The 20,335-nt window shown below is 35.3% G+C and overlaps 3 protein-coding genes across 3 annotated transcripts; all 3 read right to left on the bottom strand.

Moving 5' to 3' along the window:
* Positions 1–984: 984 nt before the first annotated feature.
* On the bottom strand, positions 985–5,926 carry LOC140772789 (uncharacterized). Its single transcript, XM_073114978.1, has 7 exons — positions 5,630–5,926; positions 5,369–5,454; positions 3,320–3,466; positions 3,110–3,218; positions 2,581–2,704; positions 1,938–2,211; positions 985–1,326 (listed from the first exon to the last, which is right to left on the bottom strand). Exons 1-7 carry the CDS (start codon positions 5,751–5,753, stop codon positions 1,225–1,227), a joined length of 966 nt encoding a protein of 321 aa, XP_072971079.1. The 5' UTR covers positions 5,754–5,926; the 3' UTR covers positions 985–1,224.
* Positions 5,927–8,933: 3,007 nt separating this feature from the next.
* Positions 8,934–9,934, bottom strand: LOC140775123 (uncharacterized). The gene is made up of 4 exons (XM_073118385.1): positions 9,808–9,934; positions 9,287–9,606; positions 9,126–9,197; positions 8,934–9,014 (listed from the first exon to the last, which is right to left on the bottom strand). Exons 1-4 carry the CDS (start codon positions 9,932–9,934, stop codon positions 8,934–8,936), a joined length of 600 nt encoding a protein of 199 aa, XP_072974486.1.
* Positions 9,935–12,715: 2,781 nt separating this feature from the next.
* On the bottom strand, positions 12,716–17,162 carry LOC140773678 (probable inactive receptor kinase At5g10020). Its single transcript, XM_073116365.1, has 3 exons — positions 15,985–17,162; positions 13,675–15,006; positions 12,716–13,488 (listed from the first exon to the last, which is right to left on the bottom strand). Exons 1-3 carry the CDS (start codon positions 16,925–16,927, stop codon positions 12,908–12,910), a joined length of 2,856 nt encoding a protein of 951 aa, XP_072972466.1. The 5' UTR covers positions 16,928–17,162; the 3' UTR covers positions 12,716–12,907.
* Between the last annotated feature and the right edge of the window lie 3,173 nt (positions 17,163–20,335).

The following is a 20,335-nucleotide window of genomic DNA, read 5'->3' as shown; positions in this document are numbered from 1 at the left end:
CATCAACTGCAGCCAAAGCAAAGGAGCTCTTGGGCTCCAAAGCCCTGCTTGCCAACGCCATCTCTCTAACTCCAAACTCCTTCATGGAAGAAAGCTGCTCACCAACCGCCTCCTTAAGATGTGAGAGAGTAGAGGAAGCCAAGTAATCGAAGCCCACCACTTGTTTGAGCCCATCTCCCTTCTCCAAATTCCTACTCCTCTCGAACTCTTCCACCACCAGTAGAGCTATGTCTGCCATTAGAGTCTCTTCGCCAGGAACAGAGGATAGACTTAGAAGAAGTGAATCGAATTGATTGCTTAATGTGAAATGAAATGAAGCCCAAGCTTTAGATATATGTATATATATATATATAATCTGTTGGTTGCTTTGGTGTCGGTGCTTTAGAGTTTAGAGTGGATAAGGATGACAGGTTTGTGGGGTATTTGTTTAGATATCGTACAAGAATCTTATCTCTTGTCCATGGTTTTGGGGCTCCTTGGAAGGCATTGTTATGGGCTTTGCTGGTTTTGGGGGAGGTAAAAGGTGGCTGTTTCTTTTTACCATCTGCCGAGCCATTTTAATATTTTATTATTCATGTATAATGATGATATCTCGTTTGGAATTCTTATTATGATTACAGAATATTAATAAAATTATTTCTAACAAATTAAAATTAACACATGTATGTCAATGACTAAGAAACCCTTCTTTTCAAAAGAGCATATGCTCGTTTCTTAATCTAAGTTATTAGTAAAATTAAGATTTAATTGACGAAAACGCTTTTTTAGAAAAAGCTCAATAAATTCAGTGGCAACTTTAATGTTTTATAAATCTAGTGCCAATTATATTAGTGTAAAAACTTTCAGTTGCTATTATGTAAAGATCCCTAATTTTTTTAAGACAAGCGCTTGGTGTACCTTGGAATATAACCAGAAGCCTTATTGGTAACCAGAACTCCTCTATAGTTAGCATTATAAGAGCAGAAGATTGGCTTCTCGCAGATGTAAGAAATAAGAGGGATCATCACTTCTCAGAGGTAAAATGGTGCTTTACTCAATAAACCCTTTTCTTCCAATGGAACATTGAGTTGTCATCATCATTCTATGTGATATGAGGTATCTCCAATTACAATATACAAAAGACCATCTTAATAAAATCAGGAACAGAGGAGGGGATTGTGAATCTCGATGCTTTTTCTCATATATTCCGTACCTTGAAGTTCTGAACTTGTAAAAAGATTCAGGTTATAGAAGTCCAAGTGACTTCAGCTGCTGAACATGCTCAGTTGGAAGGGGCGGTGGACACCAGTCTGATTCCTCACCATCAACATCCTCCACAACATACTCCTGCACAATATTAAACTTCCATCAGTTCAGGTTGAGAGATTACATCTAAAAGAATTTATCACCCTAAAGTTTTGATTAACCAAAGGGAAAATTTCAGTTCACATCCTACCCATTAGCAATATTACTATTCTCGACCTATCTATTCACTAATTAGAAATCAAGGCCTATGTTATCAAAATTTCTACCAGAAAACACCATGCAATTAGTCTCCTAGATAGACTATGAAAATAGGCTTTGATTTAATTGATAACATAGATGGTTACCATGATGCCTTTAGCCTACTATGATGAAGTAAAGAATATAGGATTCAACCCCAATCTAAAAGCTATTATCGAACCTAGAATGATTTGCCTCACTGTCAGAACCTGCTGAGCCGGATCAATTGGCTTTTATTTGAAAAAAACTACTCGGAAAAACAGCTCAATTTGTAAGTAGCAAATGTGCAAATATGTGAAATTTAATATATGTAAAGTTGAAATGGAATACTTCATGGAATAGATTTCGAAGATAAGGCACTAGGCAACAGCAGTAGCATATTGGGATTTTCAATTCAAACAGGTAGTTCAGAAAGAGGCAATTTACATCAACTTACAGAAAAGGCTGAAACTTACTTTAGTTAACATCCGTTTGGCAAGTATGTGATAATGCCGCTGCCAAATCCTTTGGCCAACCATTGTTGCCACAAGAACACTATAGAATATGCCAATAACTGTAAATAACCCTAGAACAATCAACCCCATGATAAACAACAAGGGAAGCCCAGCTTCACCAGCTCCTCCTAAGCAACCGCCACATTCACCTGCTGTACTTGCACAACCTTCAAAACATGTGGTACAGTCCGTCCACATGCAGAGTGTGCCAGGTAAATGGCAATCTGCGCACATCCTATAACATAAAGGGAGTTTCAGCACACAAGAACCACCGTAATCAAGGCATAATGATAAAAAGTTAACAAAACCCTAAGGCAGCTGTATATCTGAAGCAAAGAGGTTCTAGCCTTGCAGAGTTGCATGGGTGTGTTGGAATTAAGAAATAGATAAATAGATCTACTTCATCAATGTTTCTACAAGGACTAGGTACAAATATTAATTGAAAGGCTCTGGTAGCGTTTTTTGGATCTTGAGACATATTTTATGGAAAAAAATGTCAAATATTCCCACAAAATTTCTCAAATAATTGCTAGTCTAGGCCTATAAAGATATTTCCACAATGCACATGCAACACAAAGTAAAAACAAATTGACTCAGTCCATACCCTGGCTGACAGCAACAAAGACATAATTCCCGGCATGGCTGAGCCAAATCATTCCGTACTCGTCGATCATAACAAGTTATAAAGCAACCAGACAACCCAAGTAGCGCAAAAAACAGTAGTGCCCCTACAATTGCCAAATGTAATTATGTATGTCAGTCTGAAAGTTAAAGACATTTCCTCTATAATTTGGAAAATGGAAAGTACATGACCAAAATGCAATTGCATCAAGAGCCAAATACTATGTTACAATAAAATATTGTAAGCTGGACACTGTTATCTTTCACAAACAGTGTAGGGTGTAAGCCACATCAAGTCTTCAAGCACAGTTGTAAATAATACACTGTAATAATCTCTCCTTACTGAATGGAAATGAGTATAACCTAAGGTTAATTATAATAAAAGTTCCAGTACTTAATAGTTAGATCCTTAAAACTTCAAAGAAGTAATGTAATATAACCTGGAGAAGCAGTCATAATTGAACCATAGCTTAAAAGAAACAACCAACTGGTCTCTGTGATTTGGAAATTACCACATATGTAGTAGAAACTAACTTCGCTGTCAAAACCCCAGGCCAACCGTAACCATGATTGCTGATGGCTATCAATTAAGAAAACCACATATGCCAATGAAGAAATTACCTGAGCATGTGGACATAATTCCCATAACGGGTATCAGAACGAATACTAACGACTAACAAAACCAGAGAAAGTATAATGGAAAGCAATCTTCACAAACTTACGAGTTGAACTACAGCAAAGATGAAGAGTATGTCTCTAGTAACAAAGAAACGGAACTTTAAAGTTCTCCATTTCCTGTCAGCATGAACATGAACCCTCAAGTAGTAAGGAGCCTTGCAGGTTGTGCAATGGGCAAATGCAAACCCTTCCTAGAAAGAGTCAATCAGAAGGATCTTAGCGATGTTAAAGATAATATCATAATATTGTATAAAAAGAGCAAATAAAAGATATAAAAGCAATTACACATTTACAACAATTGTCCAAATGACTAGTAAAGAAAGGATCAAAAGAATGCTTGAGCAAACATAGCAGACATTCTCATTCTCAGAAATTCATCCTTTTTATTACTCATTTCCAGTTTCCTTCTATCTCAAAATCCGAAAAGATCTCGCATTTCTTTTCCAAGTCTAAAGCGCATGTTCCTTATTTTTTTCCATAATTGCAGTCTTCCCATAACACAGTTGACACTGACATAATTACCGAGAAATAATTGTTTTGAAACATGCTTCCTACATAAAAATTTTGTAGCATCAGATTTATGTACTCAAAGCAACACAATTTTCAAGCATAAAGACCAACTTTGTTCAACCAAAACACTACAACAGCTTTTGAATGCTAAAGAACATCACAAGGAAAGCCTGCTCAATAAGTATTTCATTATGGAGTTGAGAGAAACAAGGAACATAATTATATATTTTGTAGTTCTTCAGTTCAACTTGATAGAAATCCCTAACCTTTTGGTATATATATGGTATGACTGTTGAGGTTCTTGATTCATGGGTTTGAAGTATGAGGGAACATAGACTAGGTAATTATAGACCATGAAAGCAATGTGAAATATACATTCATTGCTTGCATGGATTGTCATGCCCACTGGCATGGTTGGCACGGATCGATATGTATTGTGTCAATGAATTATTGATACTGATATGGGGAGACGGAGAGAGTATCTCAATATTCCCTCGTGACCACAATTGACGATGCATGCCACTAGAGATTGAGCATATCTTACGTTAAACAAAACGAACTTAGAGTACCTTTCATCTCCTTGATACCTTTTTGCATTGTGGTGCTTGATAATAGACATCCAAGGAAAATTTTGATTTTATTGAAGTTATTTGCCCCAACTTGGAAGATTCGAGAAAAAATTGAGAAGAGTGATGAGATTAGAATTTAACTACATATGTTACACTAATATCTAGTGTTGAACAACTTTACATTAACCTGTAAAATCTATCTTATTACATTAACCTTTAAAATCTATCTTAAGGCCCTAAAAATGTTTAAAGATTATTTTTCTGATATATCAAGACCAACTCAGTACGGCACGTTCCAATAATACATATTGTGCCAAGCCAAGGTCGGCATGTCTCATGTTTTTAGCTTGGCAATTCTTAATTGCTTGTGCAGAAAATCTTTACCATATGAATTAATAGTTTTTCTAATCAATATCGTAAGTTTCATTTTATAGGATAGTTTTCCCCTACATAATGTTACTATTCAACAATAGCAAGCAAACTGTTTTAAAAATAATTCACAACAGATATTGAGTTCATTTTACTTCCTCTATTTGAATTAAGCTTATTTATGTGCCCCTTTAGTCTTCCCTGACCCATTCCGGTAAATGCCAAGTACACTGCATAAAGAACTATTGAACTTCCAACAATTTTGCTCCACATCTCTATATGTTTTAAGTTGACTCACCAATATTGTGTCCTTTATGCTCATTTCCACTTCGTGTCCTCATTTCATATTGTGTCCTTTATGCTCCTCCATTAAATGCATCGAATCCTCCCATATATTTCATTCATATGTTTGCAGACCTATATTACCATGAACTCTAGAAACACTCTGTATATACTTTATGTAAGAGCTCAATTTTGGATCAGAACTAAATTTCAACATTTATGCATGAAAGCCAGCCAGTCTTAGATACTATCACCATAACCTATGCAAGTTATCTCCAGAAAAATAGTCATCAAAACTAGCAGAAACACAAACTTAATTGCGATAATAAACAACTTAGAAAGAATAAGCACAATCTGACTTACCCTTACAGCTCGCCAGTGATCAAGGCATTCGCGGTGCACATACTTCGAAGTCCCCTTGCATTTGCAAGGTGCTATGAAATCCCTACCTGAAATCATATTTCGAGATCTCACCACCTCTATAATCCAAAACGAGAAAAGCAAAGAACTTCTACAAAAGGAACACAATAATTCATCCCCAGACAGCGAATCCAGCGAGAGGAAGCCCTAATTGAAGCAAGTAAAGCGATCGATATCGTAAACAAAAAAGGGCTAAGAAATCACCATCGGTTTCGAGGCAGATCCGGCACTGAAATTGGTCCCCTGGGCCGGCTTCGAGGTCGATCTCCCCGCAGTCCGACACCGACGCCGGCGGCATTAGAGGGGAAGAACTCAAGGAATCCGCCATTGGAGATTAGAACTAAGCGAGATTATACATAAAAGAGGTATTGATCTCAACGAGGAGAAGAGAGATAAAAGTATCCATGAATTGAAACCCTAAAAAAATTTCTCCCTCTCTCCCCTCCTCTCTACTCTCTCTAGAATTTGGGAAAGGGGAAGAAGGGAAGAGAGAAAGACGATGGTTGCGAGCAGACGAGCGGATAATTATTCTCATGCGGGAAATTCGTGAAACGTCGGATTGCAGGATTGAACGGCGGATAAATAGGTCGCATGTAGGAATTATGAGATCATATCATTTGAGAAAGCACTAGTAATTAGAGCTCTTAATGCTAATTAGATTCCGATATCTACGCAGCATTTCTAGCAGACGTATTTAATTTGAGACTTAGTGCTGACTCGATCTAGTCTAAACTATTTATAAGTTAACTATTTAGAGTTTGTTTAAGGGCTTTTTATTTTTTATTAATTTTGTATAACCTTCATATATATATATATATATATATACTCCTCTAAAATTAATATTTATATATATACTCTTCAAAATTATTCTTTTCAACCCGAGTCTTAATAATTTAATAGAAAATAAATAAAATATTTTTTTAACAAGAAAATTTTATAAAAACTAGAGTAAGAATAGTTTTTATTTTTTTTTTAATATCTAAATTAGATATCTCGTGAAATATTATTTATGTCTTAGATTTCTTATGTGAACATAAGGATGTAGTAAAGATAAAAGGAAACTTAATAATTCATATACGTAGAATTTTTTTAAAATGACGTAAATAAAACTATAACTATAACATCCCATAATACCTATCTCTTAAAAAATAATTAAATAATTTCACTATTTTTTTCCTATTTAAATTAGATCAATTGTGATTATTTAAATATGAATATATACTAAACATATTTTAGTACAATTATTAATTACTTATTATTGTTAATATTTACAAATAAATATATCTATAGCTTATATGTTGTTATCAGATTAATACTTATAATTTATTAATTATAATCAAACTCATATATATATTTCTATTCATGCTCATATTTATATAATTTCAACATCTAACATATATTGTTATATATAAAATGAAATAGTAAGCTTACCTATTTATTTTGGATGATTTAATAATGACTACTTGCATACTATTAATTATTAGTTGAACAAGAGTAAAAATCAGAAAAATAATTATAATTAAATTTTATATTGTAATAGTACTTGATAGATACATATGATCTATCATTTAGAGGAAAGCACGGAATTTTATTAATAGGATAGTTGATGGAAAATGTGATAATACCTGAGAAGTGAAGTTAATCGCTAATAATGCGATCATATGACTTGCGTTCTAAGTTAATAGTTTGTGTGGGCAATAGATATTCAGATATACACCACTTGCTAGGGCATGTATAGCAATATCCTCATGTGATTTTTATTAGTTAGACGAGTACTCAGTCTGAATGAATATTGATATACCTTTAGCATATGACATAGTATAATTATGACTGAGATGCTCTTAGCAAATAATAAGATATGATATGAGCCTTTGACGAGATTGTGATACTGGGTACTGAGTTTAGTCATACACAATGGTCTTGTATGATTGTGTTAATTAGAGTTGATACTAATAATTGGGATATTAAAAATATTGATCCTATTATCATTTAACAGATATAGTTACGAGTAATCGTTATACATCATATGTGATTGCATTTGAAATTGTAATAACATTATATCTGAAAAAATTATAGTATAATTGTATCAGAGGAAATATATATATGCATGCTCATTCATGACATAATATTTATTATATATTTATGTATTATTAAGGATACATTTACAAACTTATTCATAATAGGATGTTCATTTTTTATTTGTATTATTCAATATATGATTTATTATTAGTTTAACAGAGTAAAATCTATTCACTAACATCTTAGCTCATGACTTTTTTTTTTATTTTTCTTTTCTAACCTTTAGATATGTGGTACCTAAATCAATTTCCGATATTGTAAAGAGATATTTTAGAGCAATGGTGGCATGAATTACATATCAGATAGCATAGAAAATAGCTTATGTAAGAATTGAGTTGTTGAAATGATATTATATATTTGTATCATTATATTAGACTATGATTTGTATAATATATGTTGAATTGCATTTTTCTTGTGTATTAATCATAACTTGATTGTTTATTGTGGCATGTATAAGTCTTGTTAAATTATATAGTGATCTAGTATTATTACTATGAATAGGAATATCTATATGATAATATATTTATGTAGATTATAACATGATTTGTCTCTAGTATAGATTATACTGAATACAAGTTTATCTCGTTGTGATAATCAGATAGACATATTCTCCTATTATGTGCGTCGCAAAGTGCTGTGTAGATTATGTTGTGCAATAAATCTACAGCAAGCTTTGGTAAGCAAAGAATATATATATATGTTCAATACTAGTTTTATAGGTTAATTACGCTGACACACCCTAAACTATACAATGTTTTCATGGGGACCCCTAATTTTTATATATATAATATGTCTAAACTTTTGAGTAAGGTGAGAAAAATTAGGCGAGTTAGCTTACATGGTAATTAATTAATATCGTTGTACATTTCAATCAAATTAATAGAGATTTAAATACAATTTTATGTTGGGCAAGGGCCGAGGGTGAGGACGAGAGTCGAGGGTGAGGGCGACTAGCTCATGAAGGCCCTCGGCTACTATGCTGCCAAGAGGAAGGAGCGCGTGTTTTTCGTCACTGTCGTTACTCGTTTCGAGTAACTCGTTTCACTTTACGCCAAGTTTATGAGGGACATTGTGGATCTCGTTAAAATCGGAAAGACATTATAACCTAAAAAAGTCAAGTAACTCATGTCACTTTACCCCAAGTTTACGAGGGACAACCTAAAAAATTTTTAGAGTGGTTCTATAAAAACTGAGAGTCTCGTTAAAATCGAGGAGACATTGTAATCTAAAGAAGTTTTAGGAGTCCCATAAAAATCGGGTATAGATTACATTGGGAAATATTTTGAACCTTCTCCAATTCTTCTTTATTTGTAGAATCAAAAAGAATTAAAAAAAAAAAAAACCAAACTAACATCAGATGTGAAAAAAGAAAAAAAGTAGAAGCCAAATCTTCAAAACTAATTTAAAGTTTGGCGCATGAATGAATACTTCAAAAGAGTGAAGAACTAATGCGTCGAAGTTTGTATTTTGGTTCAACAGATGGACTGAAATGCAAGGAGGATTCCACTTCCTATAAGGAGAAAAAAGAAGAGATGGGAGTCAGTGAATGACAAACAATTTCACTTGCAATTTGTTTTTCTTGCATTTCTCTTCATGAGTTGCGTCAATTTGTTTTTCTTACATTTCTCTTCATGAGTTGCGTCTTAATAGCCCTCAACTCTAACACCATCTGCTCCAGTCGTTTTACATAAGCCTGCAGATACAAACACCACAACTTAGTTCACCCTCTCCTATCCCAAAAAATATCATCATCATCTGGGATTGATTTTTCCTGAGCTTCACCTGCTTCTTTGCTCTTGATCTCGCTGCCGACTCTCGATTCTTTATCATCCTCTTCTTCTTCTTCTTCTTTTTGATGCTCCTCCTATCGGCAATGTGGTCAGACCAACATGTGGTTTTAGCGTCCGGCGTTACCGTTGCCACTGAAACTAATGGATCTTTGAGGTGCTGGTCTTCAGTAAATCTCTGACTCACTATCAGATTAGTCTCCTGTTTGGCATCTGCCAATGGGTACTGCAACCAGTCCTCTCGCTGCAGCACCTCTGCCTCTATTGGATCCAAATGCTGTGACTCCTCCTTCACTTTATCATAGCTATGTGAACCTTCATCGATTACCTTAGATTGAACCCAAAGATTCACTTCTTCTTCTTCTTCTTCTTCTTCTTCTTCTTCTTTTTCTTCTTTTTCTTCTTTTTGGGCCTTGGAATTCACATCATCAACCGTTTTGCAGTCGGACGTGTCGAACGGATCATAACTTCCAAGGAGAACTTGGGACGGCGACCTAGTAATGTAGTATGGATTACAATCTTCAGGGAGAAAGTGAGAGGCACTAGTGGGCGATGGTGATATAAATGGTACTTTTTGATGTGAATCTCTAAGTTCTTTCAGGAATCGCCATCGGAATTCGTTATAAGATGCGTATTCTTCCATCCCTGCGCACCCTTGGAGTACGACGGGAGCAAGCAACCCCACCGCTATGTAGGAAAGGAAGAACAATTCAAGATGCATCGGCAAAGTCAACTACGAAAAGATGAAAGACCCAAGTTTTATTCCTTTGCTTTTGGGAAGACAACAAGAATGGAGGGAGGCCAATGTTCTTCAAGATGCATCAGCAAAGTAAACTACGAAAGGATGAAAGACCCAAGTTTTATTCCTTTGCTTTTGGGAAGACAACAAGAATGGAGAGAGGCCAATGTTCTTCAAGATGCATCAGCAAAGTAAACTACGAAAGGATGAAAGACCCAAGTTTTATTCCTTTGCTTGTGGGAAAGACAACAAGAATGGAGAGAGGCCGAGTAATATATGAATATAGAGAGGAAAAACATTGTGAGGTGGAGAGTAATATAGGTGATGAGATAGCGTCGTAGTAGAGAGCGTAGAAGAGAGGTATGTAAATACTAGTTGTAGGAGAGAGAGAGTAAACTAGATAATAAACCTTTAAAAATTATAATCTTAATCTAATGATTAAAATACCTAGTTTTCATACTCGATACTAGTTTCAAAATCACATTACGTGAGAAAAAGAGTATAATAGTCAAGAAGATTCAATTAGGTGTGCCTAACTTCCTAATTATTTTATTATACCCTAGAAGATCTTAACCATTAAATTTTTATCAAACTGATTGATAAATAATTAACTTTACGATATGGAAGAAGCGCTCTACACGTTTTTTTTCTTCTATTAAGATTTCTCTCTTAAATATAATTATGCCTTAATTAGAGGAGATATCTTTTAATATTAAATAATTTAAATTTGATTATTTGGAGATAAAGTTCAATTTAAATATAATTCTGAGATAAACTTCAATTTAAATATAATTCTCTATCTTTATCTATTAAAATTTAATTTAAATCAATCTTAAACTAATTGGAGATATATGTAAATAATAAAAAATAATCAAAGAGATAAAATGTAATTAAATTTTCATCAACCTTAATTATAAAAGACATTGATACCTTTATTTTGATATATATATATATATATATATATATATATTACTCTCAGTTAATGATATATATGTCTTTTACTTGATAAAATACTAAGATAATATAATTGTCAAAAAATAATGTGCAAGATTATATATCTAAAAAAATTACCTACGTAAAATCTTTCATTCCTATTATACCCTTAAATATCTTAATTATTATATTTTTATTAAACTGATTGATAAATAATTAACTTTATAATACAGAAGTAGCGTTCAAAGATATAGGCCGACTAGATTTGGGTTTGAAATTTGGGAGAGATTTGCTCCTCTTCAATATTATATTTAATTTTCTTTCTTTTTTTTTGAGGTTTTTTTTCTAACATAATTGCCATTATTTTGTTAAAATATTATAATTTTCACTGGAATTTGTTGACTCTTTTAGAATTGCCATTATGATTAATTTTTGACGTGATATATTCTTAGGATGTTTCTAATATATATATATATAAGAGTAAAATATTCTCTCTTTTTTAAGTTTATAGTATAAAATATTTAGCATGCAATAATTTTTTGTTATAAAACATTAGATTTTTTTTTCTTGTTATGATATTGGATAGAGTTTTAAAAAAATCCCTATTTTTCTTCTTCTATTAACAGAGAGTTATTTTGCATAATTTTCTTCTTTGACTTCTCCTATTTTCTTTTAAATTTAAATCAACTCCTACCTTTACTATCTACCCAAAAGCTTGGCATTAATTTCTCCAACAGAAACTAAAAGCTTTCACATAAACTAACCCATGATCATCATATTACTACAGTACCCTTAAATGATTACAAAAATATCCTAATTTATAAATTGAAAATATGAATCGATTTAAATGAGAGATAAAAAAATGTCTCTTCAAAAAGAGAGAGAGAGAGGTAGGTATAAAAGATGCGTCAAAATTAAAATAAGACAAAAATGAGGAGTTTGAATAATACTATATTCCATATTAAAAAAGAGAAGTATAATATTGAAGGGAATAAAAAGGTCTTCCTTTTTATAGTTTTACTTGGAAAAAAAACGAGTCGTTTGGGCCTTTAGGCCTCGCAAAGACCGGTTCAAGTAGTTGGGATAGGATGGTTTTGAATTGGAGATTAGAGTTTAAAGAAAGTTGAATCCAAAATAGTGGATTTTAATTGAGAATTTTGTAGAGTTAATCTAAGAATTACATATTACATGGGTAACCTGCTAAAATTCTCCTATTTCCAATTACAAAGAGTAGGCTCCAGCTCTGTCACTCAAACCACCGTCCCTTAGTATGACTGACATAGTGACATCGAATCGATCCATTTTCTATTATCAAATTGAGATCAACCTGACGAGGAAAGCAAATCGAGATGCCAAATGAATAATGTTGAAACTGGAAGCAAGTCAGAGAGGAACATAAGAGCTACCATTGCGCCACGAATATAGGAGCTAACAATAGAATTGCAATATAACAGTAGCAAGATCCATGCATAGAGAGGGAGATGTATGTTTGCTTGATCTGGAGTTCCATCCCAGTTCCAGTGAGAGCAATGCTGAGACAGTATCCTCCAAGTTGTCATCTACATAAGAGATACCATTTAAATCCATTTCATCTTTCCTTTTTCCTCAACTCTCAAGGAAAGATACAAATCCTTGAACAAGCAACTGTTGTATAGGAATCAAGAGTCTCCTTTTTTTCTTCCGGAGAAGCACAAAAGTCACTGAAACAAGTCAAGAGGCTGTAAAGTAGCTACATATTGTTTAGGGGAGCACTATGAAAGGACTAGCAATTGGTAAGAACCTACAAATTACAAACCCAAACCATATCAATAACAAAAAAAAAAGAAAAAAAAAAGGATCAACCTCTTTACAGCAAACTTTTACTCCAGCCTTGATTGGAAGGCCTGCAAACCCCAGTGAAAAAATGTTGGGAAGAACAAAACCAGTGACATATACAAAAGAATCTCACACTGTTATGGAACAGAGATCTTCCAAGACTGTCTTGATGTCAGGCCTCTCATTTACAGGAGAAATGCATCTAAGAGAAATGGCAAGCAGTTCATCCATCACCCTCGGAGCTTCCTCTAAGCCGGTGATGTCCCTATCGAAGCAATCAGTTCCGCGCCCCTCTCGGTTGCACATTTGAACCCAATCTGTGAGATCAACTGCACAAGATTGTCCAGATATGATATCACCAGCACTCTTTCGGGATAATAATTCCATTACTATTACCCCGAACGAGTAGATATCGGCCTTATATGATGGGATAGGCCTGATTGTGGTTGCTAATTCAGGTGCCCTGTAGCCAAGTGCCCCCAAATTCAGTATCTGCTCTGCGGTGCCACTTGGCGTCATCAGACGATGAAGGCCGTAGTCCGTCACTGTTGCCTTGAGATCAGGACCAGTCAAGAGTATATTTGTTGGTTTCAGGTTACCATGAGGCAAACCCTTATCGTGATGAAGGTAATGTAGACAGCGAGCCACATCTATGGCAATCTTTAGCCGTTGGTTAACTGATAGACGGGAGTATCTTATTGGAGTTGATTCTGCATGCAAAAGTGGGAAGAACATAATATCAAGGACTTCACAGAGGTTAAGAGAGAAAAATGAAATGATACTGGATGAACAGAGAGCATTGTCTAATCAAAAGAACATCATGGTAAATTCACAAATTTCTGAAGGGAGAACTTCAGAAATGGTTAAGAAAAGAAATAAAGTCATGGAAGGGTTACCATAAAGATGGTGTGACAAACAATCTCCATTAACAAAATCTGAAACAATAAATCTTTCTTGCTCCCTAGTGCCCCAATAGTAACCCCTCCATGATATGATATTTGGATGTTTGATGGTCCCAATTCTCTTTGCTTCTCTAACAAATTCTTTTTTATGTTTCACAAGGCCAACTCGCAACCACTTCACAGTCAGCACGTGATCACTATCTAGTGTTGCTTTATATGATTGCCCAAGACTGCTTTGACCAAGAATTTCTGCAGGGGCACATGACAAATCTTCGACGGTGAATATCAGCGAACTGTCCAACAAACACAAATCTCCAGCCAATCTGTCTGGCGAATGAACATCCAGTTTCACAAATTGCTCAGACAATTGCGAACCAATAAAATGCACATCCTGCACATCAGGAACCAGAGATTCTGAACCTCCCTTTTGATCAGCATAACTATATTCTGCACCCTCACCTTGCAACTCTTTCTCTGTAGACACTGATCCTGGAGCTGACGACAAGAGATGGTTATCTGAAAAACTCATTGAAGCAGGTATAAGATTTTCTTTTGGAGACTTAAAAAAGTTAGTACACTCAAATCTCCCTCTTCTAGTAGCTTGTCCTATGTATCCATTCCTTCCACAAAGTTCTTGCGACCTTACCATATAAAATACCATTATTGCAAAAATGACCAAAATGACAGCACCAATAGAGCCAATAATAAATGCCAGTCGCATGCCAAACTTCGAACGGCGATTGTTCTCATCTTGAATGATTCCAGTGTCCGGGAGAACAAGTTGATCGTTTCCAGGATGAAAGGAGGCAAATGGGAACCTTTCTAAACTTCGAGGAACATCTCCTGAAAGATTATTGTAGGAGACGTTGAACACCTTTAGACCTTGTTGAGGCATATCAGGAATTGGACCAGTGAACTGATTATTTGATATATCAAAATACTGCAAATCACCAAGCTTACTAATCTCAATTGGCAGCTCTCCTGAGAGTCCATTCAGACTGAGATCAATTATAGATAACTTTTGATATCTTCCGTACACGGAAGGAAGAGAGCCCACTAAAGAATTATTCCGTATCTTGAGGGATGTTAGATTTCCAAAATGGGAAGCCTCATTTGGATAGGTTCCAGTAAACTTATTTGAGCTTAAATCAATAGTCTGTAGTGTATCTTCCCAACTCTGAATTACAGATAAATTACCAGATAACTTGTTTTTACTCAAGTCCACCAAAATGCATTTTCCTATACTAGAGGGCAATGGACCCGACAGAGCATTTGAAGATAAGTTTAAATTCTTCAAACTTGTTGAATTTATAGCTCGCATAAAACCTGAAGAAATTTTAGAAGTTATTCCTCAAGTACTACATTATAACTAGAAAAGCATGAATATGAAACAATAACTTTAAAGAAAACTTTTTGGGAGATATAAGTTGTGCTTCCTGATAAAGCTCTTCATGTTAATGTTTGGTGAAACGGACATCTATAAAAAGGATTTGGATTTGGGAAAGTAATCTGGAAAGAAGATTGTTTAAGGATTACACATAAATTAAAGTCAAGACGACTTGATCCTAACCTACGCCACTGAGTAGAAGATTGTTTGGGCACTAACATGACAATTTCATAGGTTCAAAGAATATCACGAGGGTAACTAGTTTTTCTTAATCAGACCTTTGGCAATTTTAATGTAGAGACGATCAAAACAATGAACATAAATAACTGATGATTTCATAGGCAGCCTGGGCCACAGTAATTGTGATCTTTCGTATGCCTAACTATATGCTAAAGGTGGAGCTCTTCCCAAAGCTTGCTAACTGCAACTGTTTGTAAATCCCAAGGGGTGGTGAAACAACTATGTCTTGCTGCCCATCCAATCCCAATTATTTGGCAAAATCAAGCCATACACAGGTAGCCAACAAATTTACAGAACCCTGTGGTCTACCTGATTATCTTAATTCAGTATAGTTTTGTTGAAACAATAGGACCCTTCTTCCAAAAGGTAAAAATTCTTGTATTAAGGTTTCATATAAAATTTCCGTCTTCTAAACTTAAATTCAATTTCAACTGATCCACTTAGCATATCTTCCAATAGAAACGAAGGACTAACCCGGGTGCTTTATTGCAAACTTCTATGATGCAATGCCCCTCATTCAACTGTGATAAAATCATACAACAGAGAAGACAATTTCAAATCTTTGTAGTAAAGTCCTATAGCTTCTCCTTTTTACTCTATTTGTCATCCGTCAAAAGATAAAAAAGCTAAATTTGCCAAAAGTAAGACTAAAAACGAGTCAAGTAGACAGTCTTTACCTGTAAATCCATTCCCACTGAGATCAATTTCACTCAACTTCATAGAATTTGTAAAGAGATCTTCCGGTATGGATCCAGATAGCAAATTATTGCCTACTCTGAAAACCTTTAAATTATACAAAGAACCAACCTGCGGAAGCTCCCCACTAAGCTCATTATAATTCAAATCCAAAACTTCCAAGCTCTTAAAAATCGTGATTGAATCATTAGAAAAAAAGCCCCCGCTAATCTGATTGAAGCTCAAATTCAAGTATTTGACCGTATTCCCCAAACTCGAAAGTTTCTGTGCGTCAATTGTAAGCGCTCCGTAGAATTTATTTCCACTAAGATCAACATGCTCGGTGTTTCTGAACTCGGGGAGCAGCGTTGAAACATTCCCAAACAAGGCATTGGATCTGAGGTCCAGAACTCGGAGAGACTGGAGATTTCGGAATCCTTCAGGGAAACCCTCAGAGAAACTGTTCCGAGACAAATTGACGTAGGCAAGCCCCGACAGCTCGGTGATATGGGCGGGGATCGAGCCGGAGAACTGGTTGTTGGAGAGATCAAGGTGTCGGAGGGAGGTCATGAACCTGATTTCCGGGACGAGGCGGCCGGTGAACGCGTTGCCAGCGAGGGAGAGGTTCCGGAGAAAGCGGAGGCCGGTGAGAGTGTTGAACTTGATGTCACCGGCAAGGCCTAGGCCGGCGAGTGAGAGGGAGACGACCGAGTTGGAGGAGGATTCGCAGGTGATTCCGAACCATGTTCTGGGACAGTCGCCGGAGCCGACGGAGGAGGAGCTCGCCGGCGGCGGGATCCAGGAGGAGAGATTGCCGGTGGGGTCAGATTGGATGCCCTTCTTGAACTCGAGGAGGGCTCCGATGTCCTCGGCAGGGTAGGAGGAGGAGCGATGGAAGATGACGGAGATGAAGAGGAGTAGGAGGACATAAGGGAATGGATCCATGCCTCAATCCTCTCTTCCTCTCTCTCTCTCTCTCTCTCTCTCTCTCTCTCTCTCTCTCTCTAGGGTTTCTCTTGGTTTGCTTTGAGGTCAATGTGAGGACAGAGAAACCCTAGCCATGGGAGAAACCCTAGGAATTGAGGAGGAGGAGGAGAGAGAGAGAGAGAGAGAGAGGAGGGAAGAAGACGAAGAAGAGGAAAGCAATGTTAGAAAGAAAGAAGAGCGTGGAAGAGATTAGTGTCTGTTTAGAGAGAATAGCAACTCAAGCAAGGACGATAAGGAGATACTTAATTCCCTACATGATGGACGGTTGGATGGATCTCATGATCCCAATAGTTTCAACATTTCTCCTATTAATTACTCTAATACTCGATCATCATTAGAATTAATAGTATATCATTAATTATGATGTGCAACCCAAATAGAAATTGTTGTAGCTTGTCTTATTATTATAACTATTTGATAGCCTGATTGATAGAGATAATTCGATTGTTTTCAGATTATTAAAATCGCTATGATTAAAATTGGAAGTTTGATAGGTTTAACCAAATTTGTTAGATAATTAGATAAAAGCTTAAGTCTAAAATTTGTTATAATTGATTATAAGTCTTTATCTAATTCAACTCTTCTTTGTATATCCTATTGGACAGCTATCAATGATTCAATATCACAGCAAACAATAGATGAGATTGAAGTCAAACTACAAGCCAATCATATCTTAGTTTGTAAATTGAAACAAATCCTCTTCATGATATGATTTCCAGAACTCATCTTGAGGTTAACAGCAGAGACAATTAAATTGCTAAGAATTAAAGTTCTTCCACCTCCTTTATAAACCCTTTTCCATGTGCATCCCACATGCAATCAGACCCAAGTACAAAGGTGAAACTTTTTAAAATCTTAGTTTAAAGGCAGTGGCCAATGTTGACCTACTCTGTTATGGCTTCCAGTTGTGCTCTGTTTGCTGCTAAAAAATGCAATATTTATTCTAAATTGGTAGGTTGATTAAGGGGGAGAGGAGTTTATCTAATCACTAGTGGGATGTGGGGGAATGTAGTTTGGATTAAACATCCATGTTACTGTTTTTTAAAGGAGATCAAATTCCATTAATAGCCTAAGAAGTACATGTACTGAATGAAATATTAGATTAGTCTGTCAGATAATTCCCAGTTCATCAATGAATTAGAGGACTTGATACCTCATGAGTGACATAATTATGTTGAGATATTCTGCATTATATAATAATCAGATGGAACATGGTAGATTCTTTGATATGACTATAAAACATCAAAGCTGTCATGAACTAACTCCTGTTTGGAATTGCCCTGCTTTCCTATAGAAACAAAGAATAAAAATAAATTATCACTCGTTTGCAATCTTCTATAATTTATTGTGTTTTTTCAGAAGATAGAAGTTGTGATCTAGACCCACAAAATAAACCTAGAAAAGAAAATTCCCCTTTTAAAATTAATTTGTGGATAATTAGGTGGGAGTGATGAAATTTCACAGAAGTTGCAAACTGGGTCAGATTCTTGTGTTTCTTCTATGAGAGGATAACATGGCATTCCAATGCTTCATCAATTCTTTTTTCAAGAAAAAGAAAACTTTGAGCAGTGACAACTAAGAAGGATGCTTGATAGACTTGACTTGGTTTTATCTCTCATATAATGCATGATGGTTGATTGGTTGCCTCACCAAAAATGGTTGACAATAATGGGTACAAGACAATAATTGCCTTCTACTAAAAATTATATTCAAATCACAGAAATTTCCAAGAAATAATAGATCTTTCATCTCTTGTGTATTAGATACACAACCAAAAGTTGAAGAGCCTAACACTCCAGGGATGAGATTTTGATACTCTGATATTGCTCAGCCATGCAGATCAAGTTCTCAGGCCAATAGTGGTGTAAATTTGCAGACTGCAACCACTGTAACATTGCACCAGTAATTTAATTAGCTGTGACTTCCATGACACAAAGGCATGCTCTCAGGAGGTCTCTCTCTGCTTCTAAAATGATTCAAAACAGTAGAAGTTCACAATTATTGGAGTTATCATGTTTTTCTATAAGCATCAAACATAATGAACCAGGAACTAATTAATAGTTTCAATCTCAGTTTTGACTCCGAAAGATAAGTTTTAGTCGGTAGTGGTCTAGAACCAAAGGTAAAATCAACAATTTTGCAAGTTTTGAGCTTAATTTCCAATAAGTTTCGGTCGTTATTGTTCCATTTTAAGCGAAACTTTGAACCATCGACATAATGTGACCTAATCGCCTTCTGATATTTACCTTATCCTGAACAGTGAAAAATGGCTCACCTTTTAATTTTCACTGCATTTCTCTAGACCCAATAGTTCAATCAGATTGATAATTGCCACTAAGAAATGCTTCCTGTTACTAACCCCTGGACTGCTATCAGCTGAAGCAATGGAAGCATATCAAAAAGGCTGAAAACTTTATTGTGGGCCTTGAGAAGTGTCAAGGCATCTTTATGGGCTACAAAAAGGAGTTCCTTAGCAGAACAAGTTTCCTATGAAACCTCAATGGAGGAACTATTCACATAGTATAGCAACTTGAATGATCCACTTTACTTCATCCTCCACTAAGATGTACTGTTTCAGGGTCTTCTGTGAAGATTATCTTTGAAAAATAACACACATCACATTTAGATGCATGTCTACTAACAGTAATGAGCACAATTCAAGAACTAGTCCTCTTAACAAAGTGGAATGAAAATTTATGTAAGAGCCTGAGTTGCAAGGAATTGTTGAGGATTTATGCAAGTTTCCAGGCAGCTGCCTCAGACTCCTCACTAATACAGATGTATTTGCAGCCTGATGTTGCAAAGAATTGACCACCAAAGTTTCAAAATTTGAGTACACTTGAACTAGAATTGAAGTTCTAACTAAAAGAAAATAGAATCGAAGCTGAGATCTAGCTCTTCTGACTTCTGAGTTCATCACTGTTTTGATCTGAAAAGATGAAAAATTAGAATTCAGTTGTTACTGCCATGCATTTGGATGCATCTGCTTAACTTGAAGAATACTAGTAAAGTAGTCAGCTCTTCTGTTTGGCAGGTGCACTAAGAAGCAAAGCAGCAACTCTTCCAGCAATATCTTTAATCTCTACTACCTTTTTTTCAAATGATGCTCTAAGAGTCATAAGATTCAGCTGACTGACAATAATCGCAATCATTCGGTCAAGTTCGTGGCATAAAATAGTAAAAAGAATTCCATAATAAATCAACCAAAGGTTCTACTCATGCAGACCATATCCTATCATACTCTATCAGCAGGATTTTGGCTAGATAGCTAAATTAAGAACAAGATCACTGATTTGATTTTCTTATGTCAAATTGAATTAAAGGTTCTGAATCCAATATACATGTTGCGCATATTTTAATTTGAAT

Source organism: Typha angustifolia, chromosome 13 (assembly GCF_048772165.1).
Source record: "Typha angustifolia cultivar Huaian chromosome 13, ASM4877216v1, whole genome shotgun sequence".
Classification (NCBI taxonomy): Eukaryota; Viridiplantae; Streptophyta; class Magnoliopsida; order Poales; family Typhaceae; genus Typha; species Typha angustifolia.
Note: the sequence above shows the minus strand (reverse complement) of the source record. Positions and strands in the feature narration are given on the sequence as shown.